At 47.3% G+C, this 23,643-nt stretch overlaps 1 protein-coding gene across 2 annotated transcripts in view; it reads right to left on the reverse strand.

The window, feature by feature from the left end:
• The window catches only part of LOC138734249 (coiled-coil domain-containing protein 15-like), a 65,859-nt gene that overhangs the window by 24,569 nt on the left and 17,647 nt on the right, over positions 1-23,643 (reverse strand). For both annotated transcript variants that reach the window (XR_011339543.1, XM_069881837.1), the window contains exons 2-3: positions 11,826-11,947; positions 2,917-2,965 (exon numbers count right to left, since the gene is read on the reverse strand). Coding sequence is in view for 1 of the 2 variants with exons in the window: in XM_069881837.1 (XP_069737938.1) it covers positions 2,917-2,965; positions 11,826-11,878 (102 nt within the window). In the remaining variant the exon portion in view is untranslated. The remainder of the gene's footprint in view (positions 1-2,916; positions 2,966-11,825; positions 11,948-23,643) is intronic.

A 23,643-nucleotide genomic window follows, 5' to 3' on the forward strand; every position in this document is an offset into this window, starting at 1 on the left:
CTATTTTTCCCCTATAAGATAATACGCATAATGTATTCTGTATTATTCCAATATATCATAAATTCTTCTGTTGTGTTGTGTTATGTTATGTTACATTATGTTATGTTGTAGTTCTGGAATCCCCAACATAAGAAGGAGGAGATGGAACTGTTGGAACAGGTCCAGAGGAGGCCATGGAGATGATCCAAGGGCTGGAGCACCTCTGCTATGAGGACAGGCTGAGAGAGTTGGGGTTGTTCAGCCTGGAGAAGAGAAGGCTCCAAGGTGATATTAGAGCTGCTTCCAGCATGGAAAAGGGGTCCAGAAAAGCTGGGGAGGGGCTTCTTATAAGGGCCTAGAGTGACAGGATGAGGGGGAACAGCTTTAAATTGGAGAGGGGAAAGGTTTAGATTGGACATTATGAAGAAATTCTCCACACTGAGGGTGGGGAGACACTGGCCCAGGTTGCCCAGAGCAGTGGTGGCTGCCCCATCCCTGAAGGTGTTCAAGGACAGGTTGGATGGGGCTTGGAGCAACTTGATCCATCCCACGGCAGGGCTGGAACTAGATGGGCTTTGAGGTCCCTTCCAACTCAAACCATTCTGTCATTCCATGATTCTGTGATTCTACATATAGCATGGCAGGTCATGATATGATATGATGTGATGTGATGTGATGTGAATTAATGTGATATGAAATGATAGCAATAAAGAGGATGGAATATCCCTGTATGTGGGTATATATATACTATAATGGGTATAATACAGAATATATTATGTATATTATGTATTTTAATATATGTCATATAGGTGTATTTATATATACATGAGCTTCATTATTTTTCTGGGGCGCTTAGAGGGTGAAAGGGTCTTTTCCCAGCACCACCTGATGAGAGACGGAGGCAGCATGCAAGGACCCAGGAGGCTCCTGTGGGATAGAGGGGAAAGAGCTGCTTTTGGGAAAAGACAGCTCTTGCACAAGAGGAAAACCTCAGTAGTTTGCAACCCCTGGCACCAAACCCACTTCTCTTTCCCCTCAGCAAACCCCACTGCCTCGCTCCAAGGATGTTTTCAGTGCTCTAAAATAGTTCAGATGCTCCTGATGGAAAAAAAAGGGGGGATTTTCCTTATTGACCATCATCCTTGCAGACAAAATCAGGTGCCTTTCCCCACCCTGAGTTTTTCCTCATATGCCTTTTTTACCCCTTCCTTAATAAAATCCAAGCCAATAAAGTGAAGATGAAAATACAGTCATTAGGATTGATAACGCTCATTAAAACTGGCTGGGGAGGAAAGCACGAGTCCACTTCAGAGAAGTAAGGGGGGGAAATGTAAATTCTCCTGCATGGAAAGAGGATATTTCCTTAATCGCCCCAATCAAACACCGGCACAATTATCTGTGGCCAACCCAACGGGTTAAAATTATCCTCTTCATCTCCGGACACAGTAAGGAGCCGAAAAATGTTTCATTTTAATAAAAATGAAATCTGGACCCTGCAGAAACCAGCTTCACTAATGATGTGTTTACACAGAAAAAGACAATTTCTATTTAATGGTGATTACTAGCAAGAAGAAATTAAACTTCCCGGAGTAGATGGGTTAGAGATAATGGGAAGAAAAGAAAGTTATTGAGGGGGTGTAAATCAGGGGGGCTGAATCTGCATGTGATGCTCACTGGGAACGCATCCCTGCCTCCCGAGGCTAGTGTGTGTGGCTTTGTGCGCAGAAAACATGGTTATTTTGCATTGAGGACCTTTGTGCACGTGTGTGCTTCTGCACTGAGGTAAATATGGGTGTGCACGCACGTGCAGGTACGCAAATGCAAAGGTGCATGCAAGCAAGCACTTCCAAACATGCATCTGCAAACACAGACTCCTAGAATCACGGCATGAGTTGGGTTGGAAGGGACCTCAAAGCCCATCCAGTTCCAACACTTGCATGGACACCTCCCGCTGGATCAGGGGCTCCAAGCCCCATCCAGCCTGGCCTTGAACCCCTCCAGGGATGGGGCAGCCACCCCTGCTCTGGGCAACCTGGGCCAGGCCCTCCCCACCCTCACAGTAAAACATTTCTCCCCAAGATCTCATCTTAATCTCCCTTCTTCCAGCTCAAAACCATTCCCCTTGTCCTCTCCCTGCCCTCCCTGATCAAGAGACCCTCCCCAGCTTTCCTGCATCCCCTTTACATACTGGAAGCTGCTCTAAGGTGTCCCCAGATCCTCCTCTTCTCCAGGCTGAACAACCTCAACATGCACGCACACACACAAACCCGCACACACGGACATGCACACACACAAATGCACATGTGAGCACGAACTCACACATGCAAACATGCACTTGCAGTCACGCGCATGCAAGTGCATGCACATGCCCAGGAGCCTTCGCAGTAAAATCCTGATGGGTTTCTGCACATGCACCTCGCCAGGTCCCAGAGCAATGCTCCCAGGTGTCTGGGGTAACTTTTTTACTCCCACAATAGAATAAAAGAGCAAAACAGTGTCTGAAGGGCAGAATTCCAGGCTCTGCCTCATCACGGTATGGGTGCTCTTCCTTCCAGTTAATTTTTTTTCAATTATTCTTTTCTTCCAGGGCAAAAATTATCACTTTTTTCTTCCCAAAAGGCCAAGCCAAGATAAGATCTTTTCCCATTTGGCTCCTGCACAGGATGAAACAAGTTTTTGGTTCCACTTTGTGCCACGGCCGTTCCCACACCAACCTGTGCAAACCCATCCTGGGGCAAAACCATTTTGACATCGGGCTTTAACGTCTGCTCTTTCATAAAGCAGACCAAACATCTGCAGAACAAGCCCAGATGTGAGTCGTTCCCCCCCCCAATTCAGGAATTTCAGCTCCCAGGCACATAATAAGGCAGCGTCTGGGATGGTTTAATAATAGTAAAATTAAAATTGTTAGCAAAGCATAATGAAGAATGTACTCACAAGGAGGTTTGCAAAGAAAAACCAACCCTGAGATGAAGTCTCCGGGGAACTGTTGGTTCAGAGGAACAGTAAACAACGTGCAGAAATGCAACTTAATTATCTTTACAACCAGTGTACGCAACCGGCTGCTGCAGCTTTCGAGGGATGCGGGAGCAGCAAGGTGCCTGCATCCCCGTGCTGAAACCCCTTCAAAATAGGGAGAAAAAGGCTTTTTGCACAGCGCAGCTTGAATGTCAAGTTAAATGATGAAGTGTGGCAGCTCTGGCTCAGCGTTGGTGATGCTCAGACAATCACAAAATCATGGAATGGTTTGGGTTGGAAGGGACCTTAAAGCCCATCCAGATCCACCCTCTGGAACCTCCCACTGGATCAGGGGTTCCACGCTCCATCCAACCTGGCCTTGAACCCCTCCAGGGATGGGGCAGCCACCACTGCTCTGGGCAACCTGGGCCAGGGTGTCCCCATCCTCACACAAAAACATTTCTCCCTAAGATCTCATCTCAATCTCCCCTCTTCCAGCTGAAAACGGTTCCCCTCATCTTGTCCCTGCCCGCCCTGGGCGAGAGCCCCTCCCCAGCTTTCCTGCAGTCCCTTTCAGAACTGGAAGGCTTCATCCCATTTTCTCATTCACCTGGGCAAAACACAGCTTGTTGGCAATTATTTTGCTCTGTTTGTTTTTTTACTCTCATTATGGGAAGAAAAGTAAACACTTGGCTTGAATCTGATCAGGTCTGACCGCACACATGACCACATCCCCCCCACATTAACACCAGCCGGGGATCTGCCACCCTGCATCACTCACACAGCCAGGATGTTCCACTGTGAAAAACTGCTGAAAAAAACGGGGAATGGGGCATAAGACCTCCTACATTCAGCTCTTCACCCTATGCTCGAGAAAATCCAGACGTAGATTGAGTCTTTTACGAAGCACAACCCCCCTGCACTTCACTTTTGCATCAGCGAATGCTAAAATATCCAGCCAGAAGTAGATAAAAGCAGCAAGATGCCACACGTGGTGGATCGGGGAGGGCAAGGGTCTGGTTTTTGCAAAGACTTAGTCTAGGCTGGAGCAGCTCAGAGGAAGCTAAGAGCAGTGGGATGAGCCAGCCCCATCATAGCCATCGGAAGCGTATTTCTATATATATATTTACCTGTATAAGTTGGAAAATATGTTACATTTAAACTGAGGATGCTGGTGGAGATGCCGGCTAGGAGCAAAGCAAGGTTTACAATTGAAGCATGAGGACTGACTAGGATCAGATCAAGCATGCTGGAGAGGACCAAACCAGAGATGTTGGCTAGGATCAAACCAAGGATGCTGGAGAACATCAAACCGAAGATGTTGGCTAGGATCAAACCAAGGATGTTGGAGACGATCAAAGCAAGGATGGCAGATAAATTCAAACTTGTTGGTTCAAGCTGAAGAAAAGACGCTGTGTAGAACTGTACCAAGGCCACCAGCTAAAATCAAAGCAAGGATGCTGGGTAGGATCAAAGCAAGGATGCTGGGCAGAATTAAGTTCAGGACACTAGAATCAAGCCATGGGTGCTGGCACTTATCTAACCAAGGCTGCTGGCTACATACAAACCAAAGATGCTCACAAGGGTCAAAGCGAGGACACTGGCTTAGGATAGTACCTAGGAGCAAACTGAAAATTATGGCTAGAACTGATGCAAGCTAGAAGCAAACCAACAACGCTGGCTGGGATTCAACTAAGGATGCTGGTCAAAATCAAACAGAGGATGCTAACTAAAACCAAACTAAGGATGCTGGGTCAGATCAATGCAAGGATGCTGGCTGGGACTGAACCAAGGACCATAGCTAAAATCGAGCCAAAGATGGTGGGTCGGACTAAGGCGAAGATGCTGTCTAGGACCAACTCACAGACGTGAGCTGACATCAAACCAGCAGTGCTGGCTGGCCTTGAACCAAGTCCACAAGCTAAACACAAAGTGAAGACGCTGGCTAAGACCAAAGCAAGGACACTGGCTAAAAGCAAAGCTTGGTGACTCTCCATTTTGATCCAACTTTAATAAAAATGCAACTTTTTTCATCTCCTCCAGCTGCCAGTAGCCCATCAAGGCTCCATGCCGCTCCACAGCCCCTCTGGCGAGGCAGTGATGGGGGTTTATTAACCTGACTGAACTAGCTGGGAAAAACAGAGATGCTTTCTGGAACAGCTCAGGTCCCAAAAGATCCCTCCTGCTCGTGGCTCCAGAGCTAAGGCAGCCTCGGGATATCTGCATCATGCTGCCTGCGTGGTGCAGGCACGACTGTGAGTCAGCTCTACTCAAAACCCCACAGGCTGTTCCTTGCTGGCACATGTTTTGTCAGCAACAAGTCATTTGCTGCCACTGTTGAACTCATCACACAGCCCCGGCGCATGAACCTGGCGAGATTTTATAGAATCATGGAATGGTTTGGGCTGGAAGGGACCTTAAAGCCCATCCAGTTCCACCCCTGCCATGGGCAGGGACACCTCCCACTGGATCAGGGGCTCCAAGCCCCATCCAACCTGGCCTTGAACCCCTCCAGGGGTGGGGCAGCCACCCCTGCTCTGGGCAACCTGGGCCAGGGCCTCCCCACCCTCAGTGTGAAGAATTTCTTCCTAATGTGCAATCTAAATCTCCCCTCTTTCAGTTCAAAACCGTTCCCATCATTGTATCTCTGCACTCCCTGACCAAGAGCCCCTCCTCAGCTTTCCTGGAGCCCCTTTCAGCACTGGAAGTTGCTCTCAGGTCTCCCAGAAGCCTTCTCTTCTCTTCTGTAGACTGAACAACCCCATCTCTCTCAGGCTGGTCTCATACAGGAGGTTCTCCAGCCTTTGGATCATCTCCATGGCCTCCTCTGGACTCGCTCCAACAGCTGCATGTCCGTCCTGTGCTGAGGACTCCAGCACTGGACCCCAGGCTCCAGGTTGGGTCTCACCAGAGCAGAGCAGAGGGGCAGAACTCCCTCCCTCACCCTGCCGGTTCCACTGGTTTGGACGCAGCCCAGGACACGGTTTGGCTTTCTGGGCTGTGAGCACACATTGCTGGCTCAGTTTTGGTCAAACGGTGTTTTTTACCCCAAATGCCTTGCAAAACACACACTAATAATTCCTACCTCAAAATCAGGGTTTGGCTCTTCATTACTGATGCTCCTCGTTGAGGGATTCAGCTTTTATCAGAGGCTTCTAGCAAGCCCAAATGTGTCCCAAGAGCTCGTTATCCTCACTTGCTCCCCAAAACCCAGCCTTTAGTTCCCGAGCTCATTAGAAAAGCTCAACGTCCAGGGTTTTGGGGAGGTTTGTGGGGGCTTTTGACACCCGTTTGTATTGGTAACCCACTATTTGCATGGCTGAGTAATTCAGTCCAGCCACGTCCTTTACCCACCCTCCAAAAAAATTAATACTTGTTATTTTAAATTCAATTAACTGCTTTTTTAACTCTGTATTTTTTTAAAAATTAATTCTTTTTCTCAGAAACAGCAGATTTTTCATCACTTCCTGGGCTAGATATAACCCCAGAAGTAACTCCAGGACAGAGAAAGCTGCAAAATACGGTGTTTTCCCTGTAAATCTAATAGCAATGCAACAGCTGGAGGGGAAAATGGTCCCAAACCCCACACCCAGATGACACCCAGTTTGCAAACAGGACAGAAAATAATTCCTCTGCTGAGCTTTGAAGCCAATGAAGTCACTTTACAACAATTTTCTGCCCCAAGATGAAGATAAATTAAGCCCCAGGTGTCACTAAAGCCATGTTCAATGTTGCATCCTATAAAAATATTAATTGCAAAATGGTTTTATAATTATTCTAATAAGGCTGTAGCTGCGGTATGATGAGATGTGATGCTCTGCAACCAGACCAGGCGCTTTTTTTTCCCATGCATTTGAGCGCCGAAAAGCTGCGATCTGGAGCCAGGGAGTTTTGGACGTGCAGTTATACGAGCTCTGTGCTTAATGACGGGTGCCTAATCAAGGCTGGGGAGCACTGGCTTCGTCAGGAGCCCCTGTGCCAAGTCTGCCCTGTTTTTTTGGGGGGAGGTGAGCATCCCTGGCCGTCTGGTTGCTCAGCCCAGCAAGGTCAGGTCTGCAATAATGAAGGATTTTGGCTCATTGGGTTGCAGCATCCTCATCCCATCAGGGCTGCTTTGTGCTCCGCATCAAAATAATCCCTAATAATAATATCCCAAATCAATTTGCCAATCAAACTGGTGTTTGTGTTCCCAGGGAAGGAAAAACTCTCTTAAATTCCTTGGAAACAAGAAGGGATGAAACAGGGAGGAGCGCGAGCCCCAAGCAGAGATGTTAAATAGGATGAGGAGGATGCTTGCAAAACAGGGATGAAGGCGTCTGTCCTGGCTGGCTGCTGAATAGCGAAGCGCCCCAATAGGACAGGGCAAAAATTAGCAAGAGCCATCAACTTAACGAAGTGAAGGTCTGGTGTCATCCCAGCGCAGGGTTAATGGAGCTCTGCAGCAGCAGCTGGCAGCCGCCTTCACAAAACATGCAGGATTTTGCCCCAAATCAGAAGCCGAACCACGCTGGATGTGAGGTGAGGATGCAAACGGCTGCACATCATCGCAGCCAGGTGTTGGTCGTTGCTTTCCCCTCTGCTGGGTGTATGACCTCCACCAAAATCTATCAAAGGGAGAGATTTTTGCAGAGATGAGCCTGAATTTGCACACATCTTGGATGCTTGAGCATCATCCAGCGCAAAGTGCCACCCTTGCCATCACCCAAAATTTTGCCATCCCAATTTTAGAGGTTTTTCTGCTTTCTAAATCTAAAATCACAGTTCAGGTCAGATAAAGCCAATCTAAGGTTCCCCCAGAAACAGTGTCATCATAAGTTCCCCAGTTTTGCAAAGCTGTTTGGCACCTACATGCGTTTCAGAAGGCTGCATGCCTTAAAAATGCCATTTTTCTAGGAAAGATCCCACTGCACACACCTTGCTAGAAGGTCAGTCAGATCTGTAAAAAGAGAAATGTTCTTGAGACCTTTGAGATCATTGAGTCCAACCATCCAGGTCCACTGCTAAATTGTATCCCTGAGCACCTCATATGCCTGGTCTTCAAACCCCGCCAGGGACGGGGATGCCACCACGGTCTGAGAGCCCTTTCAGTGAAGGTGTTTTTCCTGCTGTCCAACCTAAACCTGCCCTGGTGCAACCTGAGGCCGTTTCCTCTCGTCCTATCACCCATCACTTGGGAGAAGAGCCCAGCACCCACCTCACCACAATCTCCTTTCAGGAGCTTCAGAGAGCGACAAGGTCTCCCCTCAGCCTCCACTTCTCAACAGCCCCAGTTCCCTCGGCTTCTCCTCACAACCCTTGTTCTCCAGACCCTTCCCCAGCTCCATTCCCTTCTCCGGATGCGCTTCAGCCCCTCAAGGTCCTTCTTGGAGTGAGGATTTGAGGTGTGGTCTCACCTAATTGCAGAAGACCAGTGTTATAATAACGATCCAGTGGACAGATGTAATGTACCCACTATACCCAATACATATCCAGTACAAATATCCCACCTTCTGGTAGCATTAACCCTTTCAACTCCTGGGTTTTATCTGCTTTATCAAACTTCTGTACCTTTCTCAAAAATCCCTACTTTTCTTTAGTTTTTGGCTTTTTCCCCTCCACCACAACGGCGATAATTCACATATTTCTATGATGAGCAATCTCCAGAGTAAAGCATTTTCCCCTCCATTTTGAGGTGTCCCTTGTACCTTGCTTCCAAAAATAGCTATTTTTTGCAGATCTAGCAGGCCTGATGCTTACCGAAGTGATGTGGCCATTTCAACCTGAGTTTTACCCATTTTTCAACACCTACCCAAACTCCTGCTCACTCAAGTGGTGCCTCTGGCTCTGAGTATTTCCCTTAACTGGAAATTTTCCATTTTGGAAGCTTTTTCCATCAGTTCCCAGACGGATTTTGCTTTGCTGTGAAGCCTCACTCCTGTGCTAATGATGTCTGTGTTGGGGCGCTTCGGCCCCGAGCATCCTGCTATGGCCAAGGGTTCCAATTTGTCTTTTTTAGCCAAAAAAATAAAGTCCTAGTGGGAGTGAACGCTTTTTTTTTTTTTTTTTTCCAAATAAAAAACCCGGAGTCTCAGCTTCCAACTCCACGTGGTACCAGGATGGATCCCACCTCCAGCCCAGCCCCTGGACCACAACTGCATCCAGCAAAAGAAAGGGAAAGGACGGGGAAAATGGAAAAAAAGGAAGGTTGGGGAAAATTGGAAAAAAAATTGAAAAGAAGTTTTTATAAATAAAAATAATGCTGAAATAGTATCTGTTTAAGGAGAGAAAATCCAGCAAGCCTTCAGGCTTCAAAGAAAAAACCAAAAAGCTTTCCCTCTGCCCCTGGCTGCTGGGCCAATAATACTGGTAGCAGAAACAGATATTTTATGGCAATAAATCAATGATATTGCTATATATATCTGTATGAGTATTGCTATTATAAATAACCTACACTATATAATATATAGGGACATAAGGATTATATAATAATTATAATAACTATATAATAATAATAATAATAAAGGATGGGATGGCATACAGAGGCACCTGGACAGGCTGGAGAAGTGGGGCTGCACGAACCTTATGAGGTTCAGCAAGGCCAACTGCAAGGTCCTACATCCGGGTCAGGGAAATCCTCGATTTCAATACAGGATGGGAGATAATGTGATTGGGAGCAGCCCTGAGGAGAAGGACTTGGGGTGCTGGGGAACGAGAAGCTCCACATGAGGCAGCAACAGGCGCTCAGCCCAGAAACCAACCACGTCCCAGGCTGCAGCCACAGCAGTGGGAGCAGCAGGTCAACAGAAGGGATTCTGCCCCTCTATTCCTCTCTTGTAAGACCTCATCTGGAGTATTATGTACCCTTCTGGAATCCTCAGCATGGAGAGGGAGCTGTTGGAATGGGTGCAGAGGGGGCCATGAAGATGATTGGAGGGCTGGAGCACCTCCCATACAAGGACAGGCTGAGAGAGTTGGGGTTCTCAGCCTGGAGAAGACAAGGCTCCAAGGAGACATTATAGTGACCTTCCAGTACCTGAAGGGGATACAAGAAAACTGGGGGGGTTCTGTTTACAAATGCATAGAGCGATAGGACTGGGGGCATAAACTGGAGAGGGGCAGATTTGGACTAGACATAAGGAAGAATTTCTTCACAACGACAGTGGGGAGGCCCTGGAACAGGTTACTCAGGGAAGCTGTGATTGGGGATGAGAAGCTCCACATGAGCGGATGAAGTGCTCTTGCAGCCCAGAAACCACCTGTGTCCTGGGCTGCATCGCAAGAAGCATGGCCAGTGGGGTTGGGGAGGGGATTCTGCTGCTCTGCGCTGCTTTGCTCTGCTCTGGTGAGACCCCACCTGGAGTCCTGTGTCCAGTTCTGGAGTCCCCAGCATAAGAGGGACATGGAGCTGTTGGAACAGGTCCAGAGGAGACCACAGAGATGATCCAAAGCCTGTGAGGACAGGCTGAGAGAGTTGAGGTTGTTCAGCCTGGAGAAGAGAAAGCTATGGGGAGGCCTTCAAGCAGCTTCCAGTGCCTGAAGGGAGCTACACAAAAGCTGTGGAATTGTAGAATTCCAAGATTCTATGAATACGGACTCACTATTTATCAAGCATTGTTTATTGATACACTGCTTATGGAATGACAGAATCTTGGAATCATGCCATGCTTTGAGTTGGAAGGGACCTTAAAGCCCATCCAGTTCCACCCTCTGCCGTGGGCAGGGACACTTCCCACTGGATCAGGGGCCCAAGCCCCATCCAACCTGGCCTTGAACCCCTCCAGGGATGGGGCAGCCACCACTGCTCTGGGCAACCTGGGCCAGGGCCACCCTGTCCTCAGTGTGAAGAATTTCTTCCCAACGTCCAATCTAAATCTTCCCCCTCCCAATTTAAAGCCATTGCCCCTCATCCTATCCCTGCACTCCCTGATCACGAGCCTCCCTCCAGCTTTCTGGAGCCCCTTTCAGCACTGGAAGCTGCTCCAAGGTCCCTATGGGGCCTTCTCTTCTCCAGCCTGAACAACCCCAACCCTCTCAGCCTAACCTTATATCAAACACTAGATATTTCTATAACACAGAATTATGTAATGTAGTTAATTATAAATATGTGTATGTCATGCTAATATGTTATTACAGCAGCGTTATATCACAGATACATTATATATTATAGTAATACATTATTATACAGCAACGTTATTATATTACTAGGTATCATGTATTTTTATAATATATAAATATACACATTATATTTATAGCCATAAATAGAGCCTATCATTAGATATAGCAAAAGGAAAAGGGAAGGATGCCAGCTTTTGCAAGCCAGCAGGAATTTAGAGGGACAACACATGTAAAAAAATCAAATAAAGCCCTGGAAGGTTCTAGCTTGGATACGGGGACACTCCACGTGCATCACGGTGCTGCTGCAAATACCCTGGTCCCTACCACCCACCCAACACCAACCCAGAGCCAACCCCCTGTAACCTGAGGAAGGTTATCCCGTAAAATCAAAGAAGCTATTTAAACATCTTTTCTCTCCCCTTTTTTTTTTTCGCCCAGAGCCGGAGCTGGGAATCCATTAGCCTTTAATGAAGTGAAACCCTCATCTTGCCGGAGCCACCTCATTTAGCGCAATTGTTTCGCAGCCATTACGGAAAGACAATTACAAGGAAGCGGCGAGAGTAATTGGAAATGCTGGCGGGAGTTGGGCGAAATGATAATAAATAAAAATATTCCCCCTAATAAGCTTGCCAGGAGGGGGGTGGGCTGGAGAAAATCAACATAATTAGAACTGAACCTCAGCGAGGAAAAATAGACAGCAGGGTGGCGAGCGCTCAGCACGCAGAAGAGGGGGAAAAGTGGAGAAAACTTCATTTTTTGTCCCAAAACCAGCAGGAAAAAAATACTTTTCCTACCTGTTCAAAGCTATCGGCTGCAAAAATGGGTTGGAAAGGTGGATGCTGCCCATGGGGATGCAGGTGATGCTCCTCTGCTACCCAGCCCAAGACGGGTTTGCTCTTCCATATTCTGCTCCAGGCTGAAATTAAAGCAAAAACAAGGCTTAAAAATGTGATGGTTTTGCTGGCGGGACAGCTTGGAGGAGCACCATCAGGTAACAGGGATTTCTCCACCACAGACGGGGGTTTTGGGGCAATTTGCAAAGAAATACCATTATTTTAGACAAAGGCTGTATTATTGCACTAGTCACTGAGAATAAATGAGCATTACGGATGGCATCTGGGGGTCTTTGCTTTGAAAAGGAAAGAAAAAGGGTAATTCTCATTCAAAACCCTGCACAAGCGGCCAGCAGTGGGTTCCTTGCTTGCTTCTAGAACCCCAGCTTCTTCCCCCAAAATAAGCTTTGTTTCCTGCACAAGCATCCTGGCTCTGTCCCCATCCTCATCCCACCTTGATGTTGCTCTAACAGCTCCTCCAAAGTAGTGGGCAGCCAAAAAAATCCTTTAAATTGGGACTTCATACCCAAAAAAGCCAGTCAGATGGGGGCTTGGAGCAAAAAAAAGTCCAAACCTCACCATTTAGGCAGCAATTTGCAGCAAAAAAGATCTTTAAATTGCAGGTTTGCATCCAAAAAAGCCATTCAGGCAGGGAAATGCAACAAAACAGGGAACAGGAAAAAAAGTTCTTTAAACGGGGATTTGCAGCAAAAAAGTCCTTCAACAAAGTGTTTGCACCAAAAAGAGGAATTTGAACAGAGGTTTGCATCCCAAAAAGCCTATAAAACGGGATCTGCACCAAAAAGTGCCTTCAAACAGGGGTTTTATACCAAAACAGGGCTTTGCAACAAAAAAAAAGTCCTTCAAAAACTCTTTTCCTCCCAAAAAGCCTCCCCAGCACCTTCCCCCTTCGCTCCCATTCTCCATCCGTGCAGTATCTGCCCCAAAATTCAGCTCAGCTGTGGGGGAAAACCCCCTCAGGAATTCTGGTTCTTCCTATAATTTCTTTCCTGCTTGGAGTCTGCAATCCCGCCGGGGTGCACAGGGCGACCAACGGCGGAGCGAGCATCCCAAGCTCTGAGTTGGATGCTCCCAAACATAAAATACCTCCCAAAATAATAAAATACCCCCCAAAAATTAATAAAATAGCCTCCAAAATAATAAAATATCCCAAATAAGTAACAAAATACCCCCCAATTAATAAAATACCCTCCAAAATATTTAAACACCTTGAATAAATAACAAAATACCCCCAAAATAATAAAATGTCCCAAATAAATGACAAAATCACCTCCCAAATAATAAAAGATCCAAATTCAATAAGAGAATACTGCCCAAAATAATAAAATAACCTGAATAAATAACAAAATACCCCCAAATAATAAAATAACCTGAATAAATAACAAAATAACCCCCCAAATAATAAAATACCCTGAGTAAATAACAAAATACCACCCAAAATAATAAAATATCCTGTGTAAATTACAAAATAACACCTCAAATAATAAAATATCCTGAATAAATAACAAAATAACCCCGCAAAACAATCAACCACCCCAAATCCCGGCTCCAGCCCTCAGGAGCGAAGGTGACTTTCATTTAAAAGCCACACACGCTTTTTTCCTCGCCAACCTCTGGCCGGATCGTTATCACAGAGCGCGATCGCAGATAAAACAGTTCCATTTCATTTTATTTTCCTTATAGCAGGACCTTTCCGCGGTGCGGGACCCCCTCCCCACTCCCATGGAAGTCGCCTCACGCTGAGAGTTAATGTTTCGATGATGTATATATTTTTCGCTAACGTATATCTTTTTTTAACGTTAATTTTCCATATTTCTCCTCGGTCACCAATTATTTTGCTCTCACAGGGGTGATCGCGATCCTTCCTTCGCCTTTCTGCCTTCCGTAAGGCACAGGTGACGCTCAGGCCACAATACCACGAATTAACATCATATTAAATAGTATTATATTGTATGAAGCATTACTAGATCTTATTAAATATCATTCATTATCATTGAATGTTACTTAATATCCTGCAAAGCTGCATGCACAAATTTAGGAGCTGCAAAAGACCTCTGCTGCCGAGCTGGGATGCCGCAGTGGATACCAGTGGGAGACGCCGGGTGAAGTTCCTGCAGAATAAGGGAAAATTGGTCGATTTTGGAGTTTTTTAGCTCATGGATGGTAGAGGAAGGGAGAGGGAGGCAGCCGTGGTGGCTGTAGGGCGCTGGAATGGGAATATGGATGGAGAAGAACTTGAGGCGTGCAGGGAGCGAGCAGGGGAACAGCAGAGAACCATAGAATTGTTTAGGTTGGAAAAGACCTTGAAGATCACAGAGCTCAACTAGAAACCCAGCACTGCCAAGCCACCACTCAACCATGGCCCTGAGTACCACATCTACACAGCTTTTAAACACCTCCAAGGATGGAGACTCCACCACTACCCTGGGCAGCCTCTGCCAGGGCTTCACCGCTCTGTCAACAAAGAAATTTTTCCTAATATCCAACGTAAACCTTCCCCGGTGCAACTTAAGGCCATTTCCTCTCATCCTACCTCTTGTTACTTGGGAGAAGAGACCAGCATCCACCTCACCACAACCTGCTTTCCAGGAGCTGCAAGAGCGATTAGGTCTTCCTTCAGCCTCCTCATCTCCAGACCAAACAGCTCCAGGTCCCTCACCAGTCTCCAGACCCCAGGGCTCCAGCTCCTTCCCCAGCTCCATTCCCTTCTCCAGACGTGCTCCAGTCTCTCAATGTCCTTCTTCTAGCTAGAGGCCCAAAACTGAACCCAGGATTCGAGGTGCAGCCTCAGCAGAGCCGAGTCCAGGGGGACGATCCCTGCCCTGCTCCTGCTGGCCACCCCATGGCTGATCCAAGCCAGGATGCTGTTGCCCTTCTTGCCCACCTGGGCCACTGCTGGATCATGTTCAGCTGCTGTCAGCCAACAGCCCCAGGTCCCATGGGGCAGCTTTCCAGCTGCTCTTCCCCAAGCCTGGAGCATTGCTTCAGGTTGTTGTGTCCCAAGTGCAAGACCCTGCACTTGGCCTTGTTGAACCTCATCCCACTGGTCTCAGCCCATGGATCCTGTCCCGATCCCTCTGCAGAGCCTCCCTGCCCTCCGGCTGATCAACTCTTCCACTCAACTTGGTGTCATCTGCAAACTGACTGAGGGAGCACTCAATCCTCTCATCCAGATCATGGATGAAGATGTTGAACAGAACCTGCCCCAGCTCAGATACCTGGCGACACCACTTGTGACCGGTCGCCGATGGGCTTCAGCTCTGTTCCCCACAATTCTCTGGGCTCAGTCTTCTTTTTACCCAGCAAGAGCACACCTGTCCAAGCCATGAGCAGATGGTTTCTCGAGAAGAATGCCATGAGAAACAGTGTCCAAGGCTTCACTGAAGTCCAGGCAGACATCATTCACAGCCTTTCCCTTGTCCACCAGGCGGGTCATCTGGTCATGGAAGAAGATCAGATTGGTCAGGCTGGACCTGCTCTTCATGAACTGCCGGCTGTGCTTGATCCCTGGTTGGCCTGCACTTGCCTGGTGAGCCCCTCAAGATGAACCACTCCATGACCTTTCCCAGCATTATGAGGCCAGGCTGAGAAGCCTGCAGGTCTCCCGATCCCCCTTCCAGCCCTTCTTGTAGATTGGCGTCACATTGGCAGCCTCCAGTCTGGGACCTCCCTGGTCAGCCAGGACTGCGGATAAATGATGGAGAGAGGCTCGGCAAACTCCTTCACCAGCTCCCTCGGTGCTCTCAGATGGACCCCATTTGGTCCCACTGAGTGTCCAGGTGGTGTAACAGGTCACGAACTGCTTCCTCCTGGATTAGGGGCAGGGGGTTTATCCTCCTCCCCATCCCCGTCTTCCAGCTCAGAGGGCTGGGTGCTCAGAGAACAACCGGCCTGACTGCGAAAGACTGAGGTGAACAAGGCATTCAGCACCTCAGCCTCTTCCTCGTCCTCTGTCACTGGGTTTCCCCCCACATCCACACAAGGCTGGAGATTCTCCTCAGCCACCGTTTGCTGCTGATCTAATTATAGAAACATTTTTTATTGTCCTTCACCTCAGCAGCCAGATTAGCTTCTAGTAGGGCTTTGGCCCTTCTAATTATCTCCCTGCACAACATCACAACATCTTTGTAGCCCTCCTGAGTTCCCTGCTCCTGCTTCCAAAGACCATAAACTCTCCCCAGAGGGTGGTGGAGCACGGGAACAGCTCCCAGGGAAGCAGTCACAGCACCAAGCCTGACAATATTCCAGAAGCCTTTGGCCAATGCTCTCAGACACATGGTGTGGATGTTGGGGTTGTCCTGCGTGGGGACAGGAGCTGGACTCCATGAGCCTTATGAGTCCCTTCTGACTCAGGACATTCTGTGATTCTATGATAAAGAGACCAAAGTCTACCCTCCAGCAGCCCAAGGTGGCCATTCTGCTGAACCCTCCTCACTTCTCCAAGAACTAAGAACTCCATCATTTCATGATCCCTGTGCCCAAGGTGGCCTCCAACCACCATGTGCGTGGGAGGATCATAGAATTGTTAAGGTTGGAAAAGACCTCTAAGCTCATCCAGTCCAATCATCAGCCCAGCCTCACCGTGCCCACTAAATCATATCTTCAAGTGCAACATCTACACATTTTTTGAACTCCTCCAGAAAAGGAGACTCCACCACTGCCCTGGGCAGCCTCTGTCAATAGAAATATTTTCCTAATCTCCAGTCTAAACTTCCTCTGGCACAACCTGAGGCCATTTCCTCTCATCCTGTCCCTTCTCACTTGGGAGAAGAGACCTGCACCCACCTCACCACAAACTCCTCTCCTGGAGCTGGAGAGAGCAATGAGATCTCTCCCCAGCCTCCTCTTCTCCAGACTCAACAGCCTCAGGTCCCTCAGCTGTTCCTTGTAAGACTTGTCCTCCAGCCCCTTTCCCAGGCTCATTGCCCTAAGGATGGATGAACGGGAGGCTGAGGCAAGGAGGTGTGCAAGGGGGTGTGCAGGGATGGGTGGATGGGTGATCAGGATGGGTGATCAGGAGTGTGAAGTGTGGAGGGAAGCATCCATGGGAGCTGGGAATAGGATGGGAGTGGGAAAGGGGTTTACATGGGCGCATACATAGAGAACGCACATGGCACCTGGGACTGAGCATGGGTGGGAGCTCAAGGTGTGCAAGGAAGCGTGCATGGGAGCTGCGAGTAGTCGTGGATGGGAAAAGGATTGTGCGTAGGAGACTACAAGGAGAATGCACAGGAATGCACATGGGACCTAGAACTGTGCATGGAGGTCTGCAAGGAATTAGAATCAAAGAATAATAGAATCACTAGGTAGGAAAAGACCTTTGAGATCATCCAGTCCAACCATACCTGCCCACTACTGAACCAGATCCCTTTTAAACCCCTCCAGGGATGGTGACTCCATCACCTCCCTGGGCAGCCTCTGCCCATGCCCAAGAACCCTTTCAGTGAAGACATTTTCCCTGATGTCCAATCTGAACCTGCCCTGGTGCAAGTTGAGCCCATTTTGTCTCATCCTACAACCAGCACCCACCCCCCGACAACCTCCTTCCCTGGAGCTGGAGCTGGAGAGAGCACTGAGGTCCCCCATCAGCCTCCTCTTCTCCAGGTTAAACAGCCCCAGGTCCCTCAGCTGCTCCTCATAACCCTTGTTCTCCAAACTGCACGTGGATGGGAGCTTGAGATGTGCAAGGAAGCAAGCACAGAAGGGAGCTGGAAGCGTGCACAGGAACATGCCAAGGAACATGCCCAGGAGAAGAAGCACAAGGAGCAGGACAGGAGCTGGGAGCGTGCCCAGGGCAGTGGTGGGACTGCAGATGGGAGCATGTGTGTGTGGGGAGCCTGCAGGGAATGCACCCAGGAGGCTCTCCCAGCACGTAGCCACAAACAGGAATGACACAAAGAGAAAAAGAGGCTTGTAGGAAATGTGCAAAAAAGCTGATTTTCAACAACATTTTCTTTCTTCTCCTTCCAGGAGAAGCAAAAGCCAAAGCCACGTTCAACAGTATAAAACTACATGTTTGGGTTTTATTCCCATTTAAGTGTACATCCGAGCCACCGCCAAACACTCCAGTGGCACCAAATTTTGCTGCCAAAATCTGAAATTTCACTCAACAGCACCCCTTTGCCCAAGGGGTCTCTCGGCGCCCACTCAAAATCCCATGGGATTTGCCAGATTTGGGAAAATCCACAGCACTCCTGCCGCCACCAACCGGCCAGTGATGCTTTGAGAAGGCACGGCATCACCTTCGCACAGATGCGACGCTGGGGCAGTGAGCAGCCCTGAACTACTACTACTACTACTGCTACTACTACTATTATTATTGTTGTTGTTGTTGTTGTTGTTGTTGTTATTATTATTATTATGGGGTAATTTCTGTGTGAAAATGTAGAGTGAATCAACATCACAGCTGTTGGCACACTGGGCTATCAGTTCCAAGCAAAGTGCAAGAGAACTGGCTGTGCAGTAATATCTATATATAAAAATACATATACAGTTATATATTATACAGAGAATTATATAAGTTTATGGTATAAATAACATATAAATATACATAAACATATAGTTATGTATTCTATATCATGTATATATGTATTATCATGTATGTTATATATTATATATCATGTATATTTACATATATTTATATAACTGTATATTTATTGTACTTGTTAAACATATATTAGATATTATAAATAAATTATAAACAGATGGAGTTAATATAGTTTATTCTACATATTTACTATAAAATTATATATTCTCTATCTTATGTATTACCTATGTTATCCATTATATACAATAAAAATTGGGCTAATATAGTTTATCATATAGTTAAACTATATAGTTTATCATAAACTATACTAATATGATAACATATAATATAATGATATATAAGATACAATAACATATAAATAATATAATTGTTCATTTCTTAGAGTTTTATATATACTGTATTATATATGATACAGAGGCATAGATATCAAAGCATAGAGGCATGGAGCCCAATGGGATGAGGTTTAACAAGGCCAAATGCCGGGTCCTGCACTTGGGGCACAACAACCCTGAGCAGCTCCAGACTAGGAGAAGTCTGTCTAGGAAGCTGCCTGGAGGACAGGGACCTGGGGGTGTTGGTTGACAGTGACTGAACATGAGCCAGCAGTGGCCCAGGTGGCCAAGAAGGCCAATGGCATCTTGGCTTGGATCAGAAACGGCGTGGCCAGCAGGTCCAGGGAGGTTCTTCTCCCTCTGGACTCGGCACTGGTGAGACCGCTCCTCGAATCCTGTGTTCAGTTCTGGGCCCCTCACCACAAGAAGGATGTTGAGGCTCTGGAGCGAGTCCAGAGAAGAGCAACAAAGCTGGTGAGGGGGCTGGAGAACAGGCCTTATGAGGAATGGCTGAGAGAGCTGGGGGTGTTTAGCCTGGAGAAGAGGAGGCTGAGGGGAGACCTCATTGCTCTCTGCAACTGCCTGAAAGGAGGTTGTGGAGAGGAGGGAGCTGGCCTCTTCTCCCAAGTGACAGAGGACAGGACAAGAGGGAATGGCCTCAAGCTCCACCAGGGGAGATTTAGGCTGGACATTAGGAAAAAATTCTTCACAGAAAGGGTCATTGGGCACTGAAACAGGCTGCCCAGGGAGGGGGTTGAGTCACCTTCCCTGGAGGTGTTTAAGGGATGGGTGCACGAGGTGCTAAGGGGCATGGTGTAGTGTTTTATAGGAATGGTTGGACTGGATGATCCGGTGGGTCTCTTCCAACCTGGTTATTCTATGATTCTATGATATCCTATACACTATATTATATAGATTATGGATACATAATATGGGTGCTGTATCATCTATATGACTATAATACCTACATATCATACGAGGTCCAGCACAAAGCAAACCCTGAGGCTGCGCCTGTAACTCTTTAATTAACAAATTAAGGCCACCCGCTCCAACCACGCTCACAGCGCTCCCGCACACAGTGCCGCCAGTGTCCAGTGCCATCCCACACAGTGTCTCCTGGAAGAGCGTTGAGGATCTCCATTGGTTTGGTTCTCACACCTCCTACCAACAGAGCATGGGCTCCTCGGAGCCCTGACGGGGTCTGTGGGCAGAGGTGGCTGGGATGGGGACCAGGGTGGGTGCTCAGCACCGCAATGTTGGTGTGAGATGCTTCTCAGGTGGCACAGGGTCTGGTGCAACCTCACTCACATACAACGACATTTCCGACCGAGGGTACAGAAACATCTTCATTGAACACGCGCCCAACGGCATGGTGTGAAGTGATGGAGCTGAGCCCTGTCTGGCTGAGACAGGTCAGGTTGTGACCTATCTCTCTGTCTCTGCCCTCCCAGTCCAGGTTCCCAAGCTCAAGGGTCACTCTGAGTCCATGTCAGACCTCGTACATGATGAATACAGAGATTTAATGCCGTTTTATGTACACACAAACAGTAAAACAGAGATGACACAGATGATATAGACAATATAGTTTACATGGATACTAATAGAATCATAGAATCATGGAATGGTTTGAGTTGGAAGGGACCTTAAAGATCATCTAATTCCAACCCTTCCACCATGGGCAGGGACACCTCTCACTGGATCAGCGGCTCCAAGCCCCATCCAACCTGGCCTTGAACACCTCCAGGGATGGAGCAACAACAACTGCTCTGGGCAACCTGGACCAGGGCTTCTCCACCTTAAGCGTGAAGAAATTCACGCTAATGTCTAGTCTAAATCTGTCCCTCTCCAATTTAAAACCATTCCTCCTCATCCTATCACTCCAAGCCTTTACAAAAAAGCCTCTCCCCAGCTTTCCTGGAACCCCTTTCAGGGCAGGAAGCTGCTCAAGGTCTCCCTCTAACCTTCTCGAGCCTGGAACGATCTGATTGCATGCAACCCCCATAGACAAGTTTTTATGTGTTTTTATACAAATATATATATAATGCAAATATGTATGAAAATATATATATGGGCAGAAACATAGTTATTATTTATCTATTAGCTCTTACTCATTCTTATAGAGTACGCATCATACATCATATATTGTATATAGGACCATAGAATGGTTTGGATTGGAAGGGACCTCAAAGCCCACCCAGTTCCACCCTCTGGAACCTCCCACTGGATCAGGGGCTCCAAGCCTCATCCAACCTGGCCTTGAGCACCTCCAGGGACAGGGCAGCCACTCCTGCTCTGGGCAACCTGGGCCAGGGCCTCCCCACCCTCACAGCAGAACATTTCTTCCTGAGATTTCATCTCAATCTCCCCTCTTTCAGCTCAAACCTGCTCCCCCTCCTCCTATCCCTGAACACCCTGATCAAGAGTCCCTCCCCAGCTCTCCTGCAGCCCCTTTCAGTTCTGGAAGCTGCTCTAAGGTCTCCCCAAAGCCTTCTCTTCTCCAGGCTGAAGAACCCAAACTCTCAGCCTGTCCTCACAGCAGAGGTGCTTCAGCCCTCGCATCATCCTAGTTTCCTCCTCCGGACCCGTTCCAACAGTTCCATCTTCTTCTTATCTTGGGGATTCCAGAACCGGACACAGGACTCCAGGTTGGGTCTCACCAGAGCGGAGCAGGGAGCAGAATCCCCTCCCTCCCTGCTGGTCCCAGCTCATGTGGAGCTTCTCCCCCAGCATTCTGTTCTATATTCTACTGTATACTGTACATCGACTATACGTATGATACGTATTTTATGCAAAATCTGTGGTTCAGCCCACAGTTTAAATAAAATTCATACGCTTTATGTCAAAACCTCTGCTTCAGCACTTAAAGATACTCCAGAAGCTGCAAAAAGACCCTAAATCTTTGCTCTCTGCAGCAAGACATCCCCACACGGGCAGTGCATCCCTCTCCCCATCTAAATTCACATTCTTTACACTCATTTTATGACACAGCTGAGATTTATTTCCAGGATCAGGATCTTGCACACAAGTCATTAATGGGGATCATTTTTCCTTTCACAGAAATATAGACTAATAACAGTATTTGAGATTTCAAGATATAATATCTCAGTCCCATTTCTCAATTCATATATCGTGAGGAATACTCATATTTGAGATATGCGAGAGCATCTCATTTATAGGATCGATTTTATTCCATCCTATTCTATTTAATCTGAAGCAAATTTGCTCAGAGATTCCACAGGGGCTGGTGGAAATGGGGATTCTTAGGATTAAAAAACAGCATTGCGATACAGATATAATATCCAACCTAACTGCACAATTTCCATCAAATGGGATTTGCCTGAATTTGCGAGAATTTCCTTCCTGAAACTCCTGAATTAATTTTCCTGAATTTCCTGAAATTAATGAATTCATTTTCCTAGATTTATTGAATTTACTGAATTTATTTTCCTGAATTTCCTTTCTTCATTTTCCTAAATTTCCTGATTTTGCAGGATTTTGCTCTCCCGGTGTTGTGGCTCTTTGAAGAAAATCCAGTTTATTCTGAAATAAATCCGCCTGTTGCTGAAACATCCTCAAACCCCAGTGAAAAATTCTGGAGCTATTTTAGAGCCTCAAAACCCCATTCTGATTTTTCCCAATCAACCAATCCTAGAGAAGCCAAAACCCTTCTGAATTTGGTACTTTGCAACCACAAACACATCAATTGTTTGATGCATGAGGATCCCAATGCACAGCTGCACTAGAGCAAAAAAGGGGATGGAGGGAGTGACTCCTCTGTATTTTGGGGGAATGGAAAAGCTTTTTTAGGGTTGCAAAAAATTAATTAATCTGCCAAGGCGATGTTTGTATCCCGTGTCCCCGTGGGCTTTTTTGCAAGCCGAGTGGAAAGGTTGATTTAGCCAGCAGCGGCAACGGCTTCACAAACATTTCCCCCTATCCTGCAGGGAGAACCACACCGACCAAAAGGAGATTTAATTAGCAAAAATCTCGTTAGCCAAACGAAATTATCCGTAAGACAATACTCCTCTGGACAGGGGGTATGATTAAACAAAGCCATTAATTGAGAACGGCGCTCCAGCAGTCAGCTCGTCTCAAGGCTGGGGGGGCGTTTTGGAGAGGGAGGGAGGTGTTAATGGTGAGACCCCTCCGTGCTCCTCGAAAAGCCCTTGAGCATCTCATCAGTGCCTTGATTGCATCATGCAAATTGCAAGCCAGCACGCGCCGACCCACCGCCTGTTTTTTAGTTTCACTGCCCCCCAAAATAGGAAAAAAACCCGTATTTTGGAGGCGCATGGGCAGGAATCCCCGAATTTAGGTTGGGGGCCAGATTGGTACCCACCAGACCAGCGCACCTGCTGAGCACTGTGATGCAAACTCTATTGTTTAAAGTTATTTTAAGATATTTTAGTATTAATTCCAGCTCTTACTCAAGGTTTTTCACCCTAAGGCTGCAGGCGTGTTCACACTGGTCCCTAATGATGCCTGGGAGTGCCGCAGCTTCCACATGTCGTAACGCTAACAGCGTTCGTTTAGACAGCACAGCACTACAGGGAAAGCTAAAATAGCTGATAGCACAAGCTGCCGTGCTTAATAATTCCCCGTGATTTAAAATCGGAGGTTATAACAACTGGTTGGAGGAGAGGAACGTCACTGTTCTCTTAACCTTTTGCTTTATTAGTGTATTACAGAGCCACCTATAAAAAGCATCAATTCAAGGCAAGAGGAGCCTTACCTTTTCCAGGAATTGCTCCAGAACCCCTTAAAATGGAGGAAAAAAAGGAAAAACCTCATAAAATAAGCACCCAGTGAGCACTCAGGGTTTATACACTCATATATATATGAATGGTCAGGGAACTCGTGCCTGTGCCGCCCCAGCAGT

Source organism: Phaenicophaeus curvirostris, unplaced genomic scaffold (genome assembly GCF_032191515.1).
Source record: "Phaenicophaeus curvirostris isolate KB17595 unplaced genomic scaffold, BPBGC_Pcur_1.0 scaffold_69, whole genome shotgun sequence".
Lineage (NCBI taxonomy): Eukaryota > Metazoa > Chordata > Aves > Cuculiformes > Cuculidae > Phaenicophaeus > Phaenicophaeus curvirostris.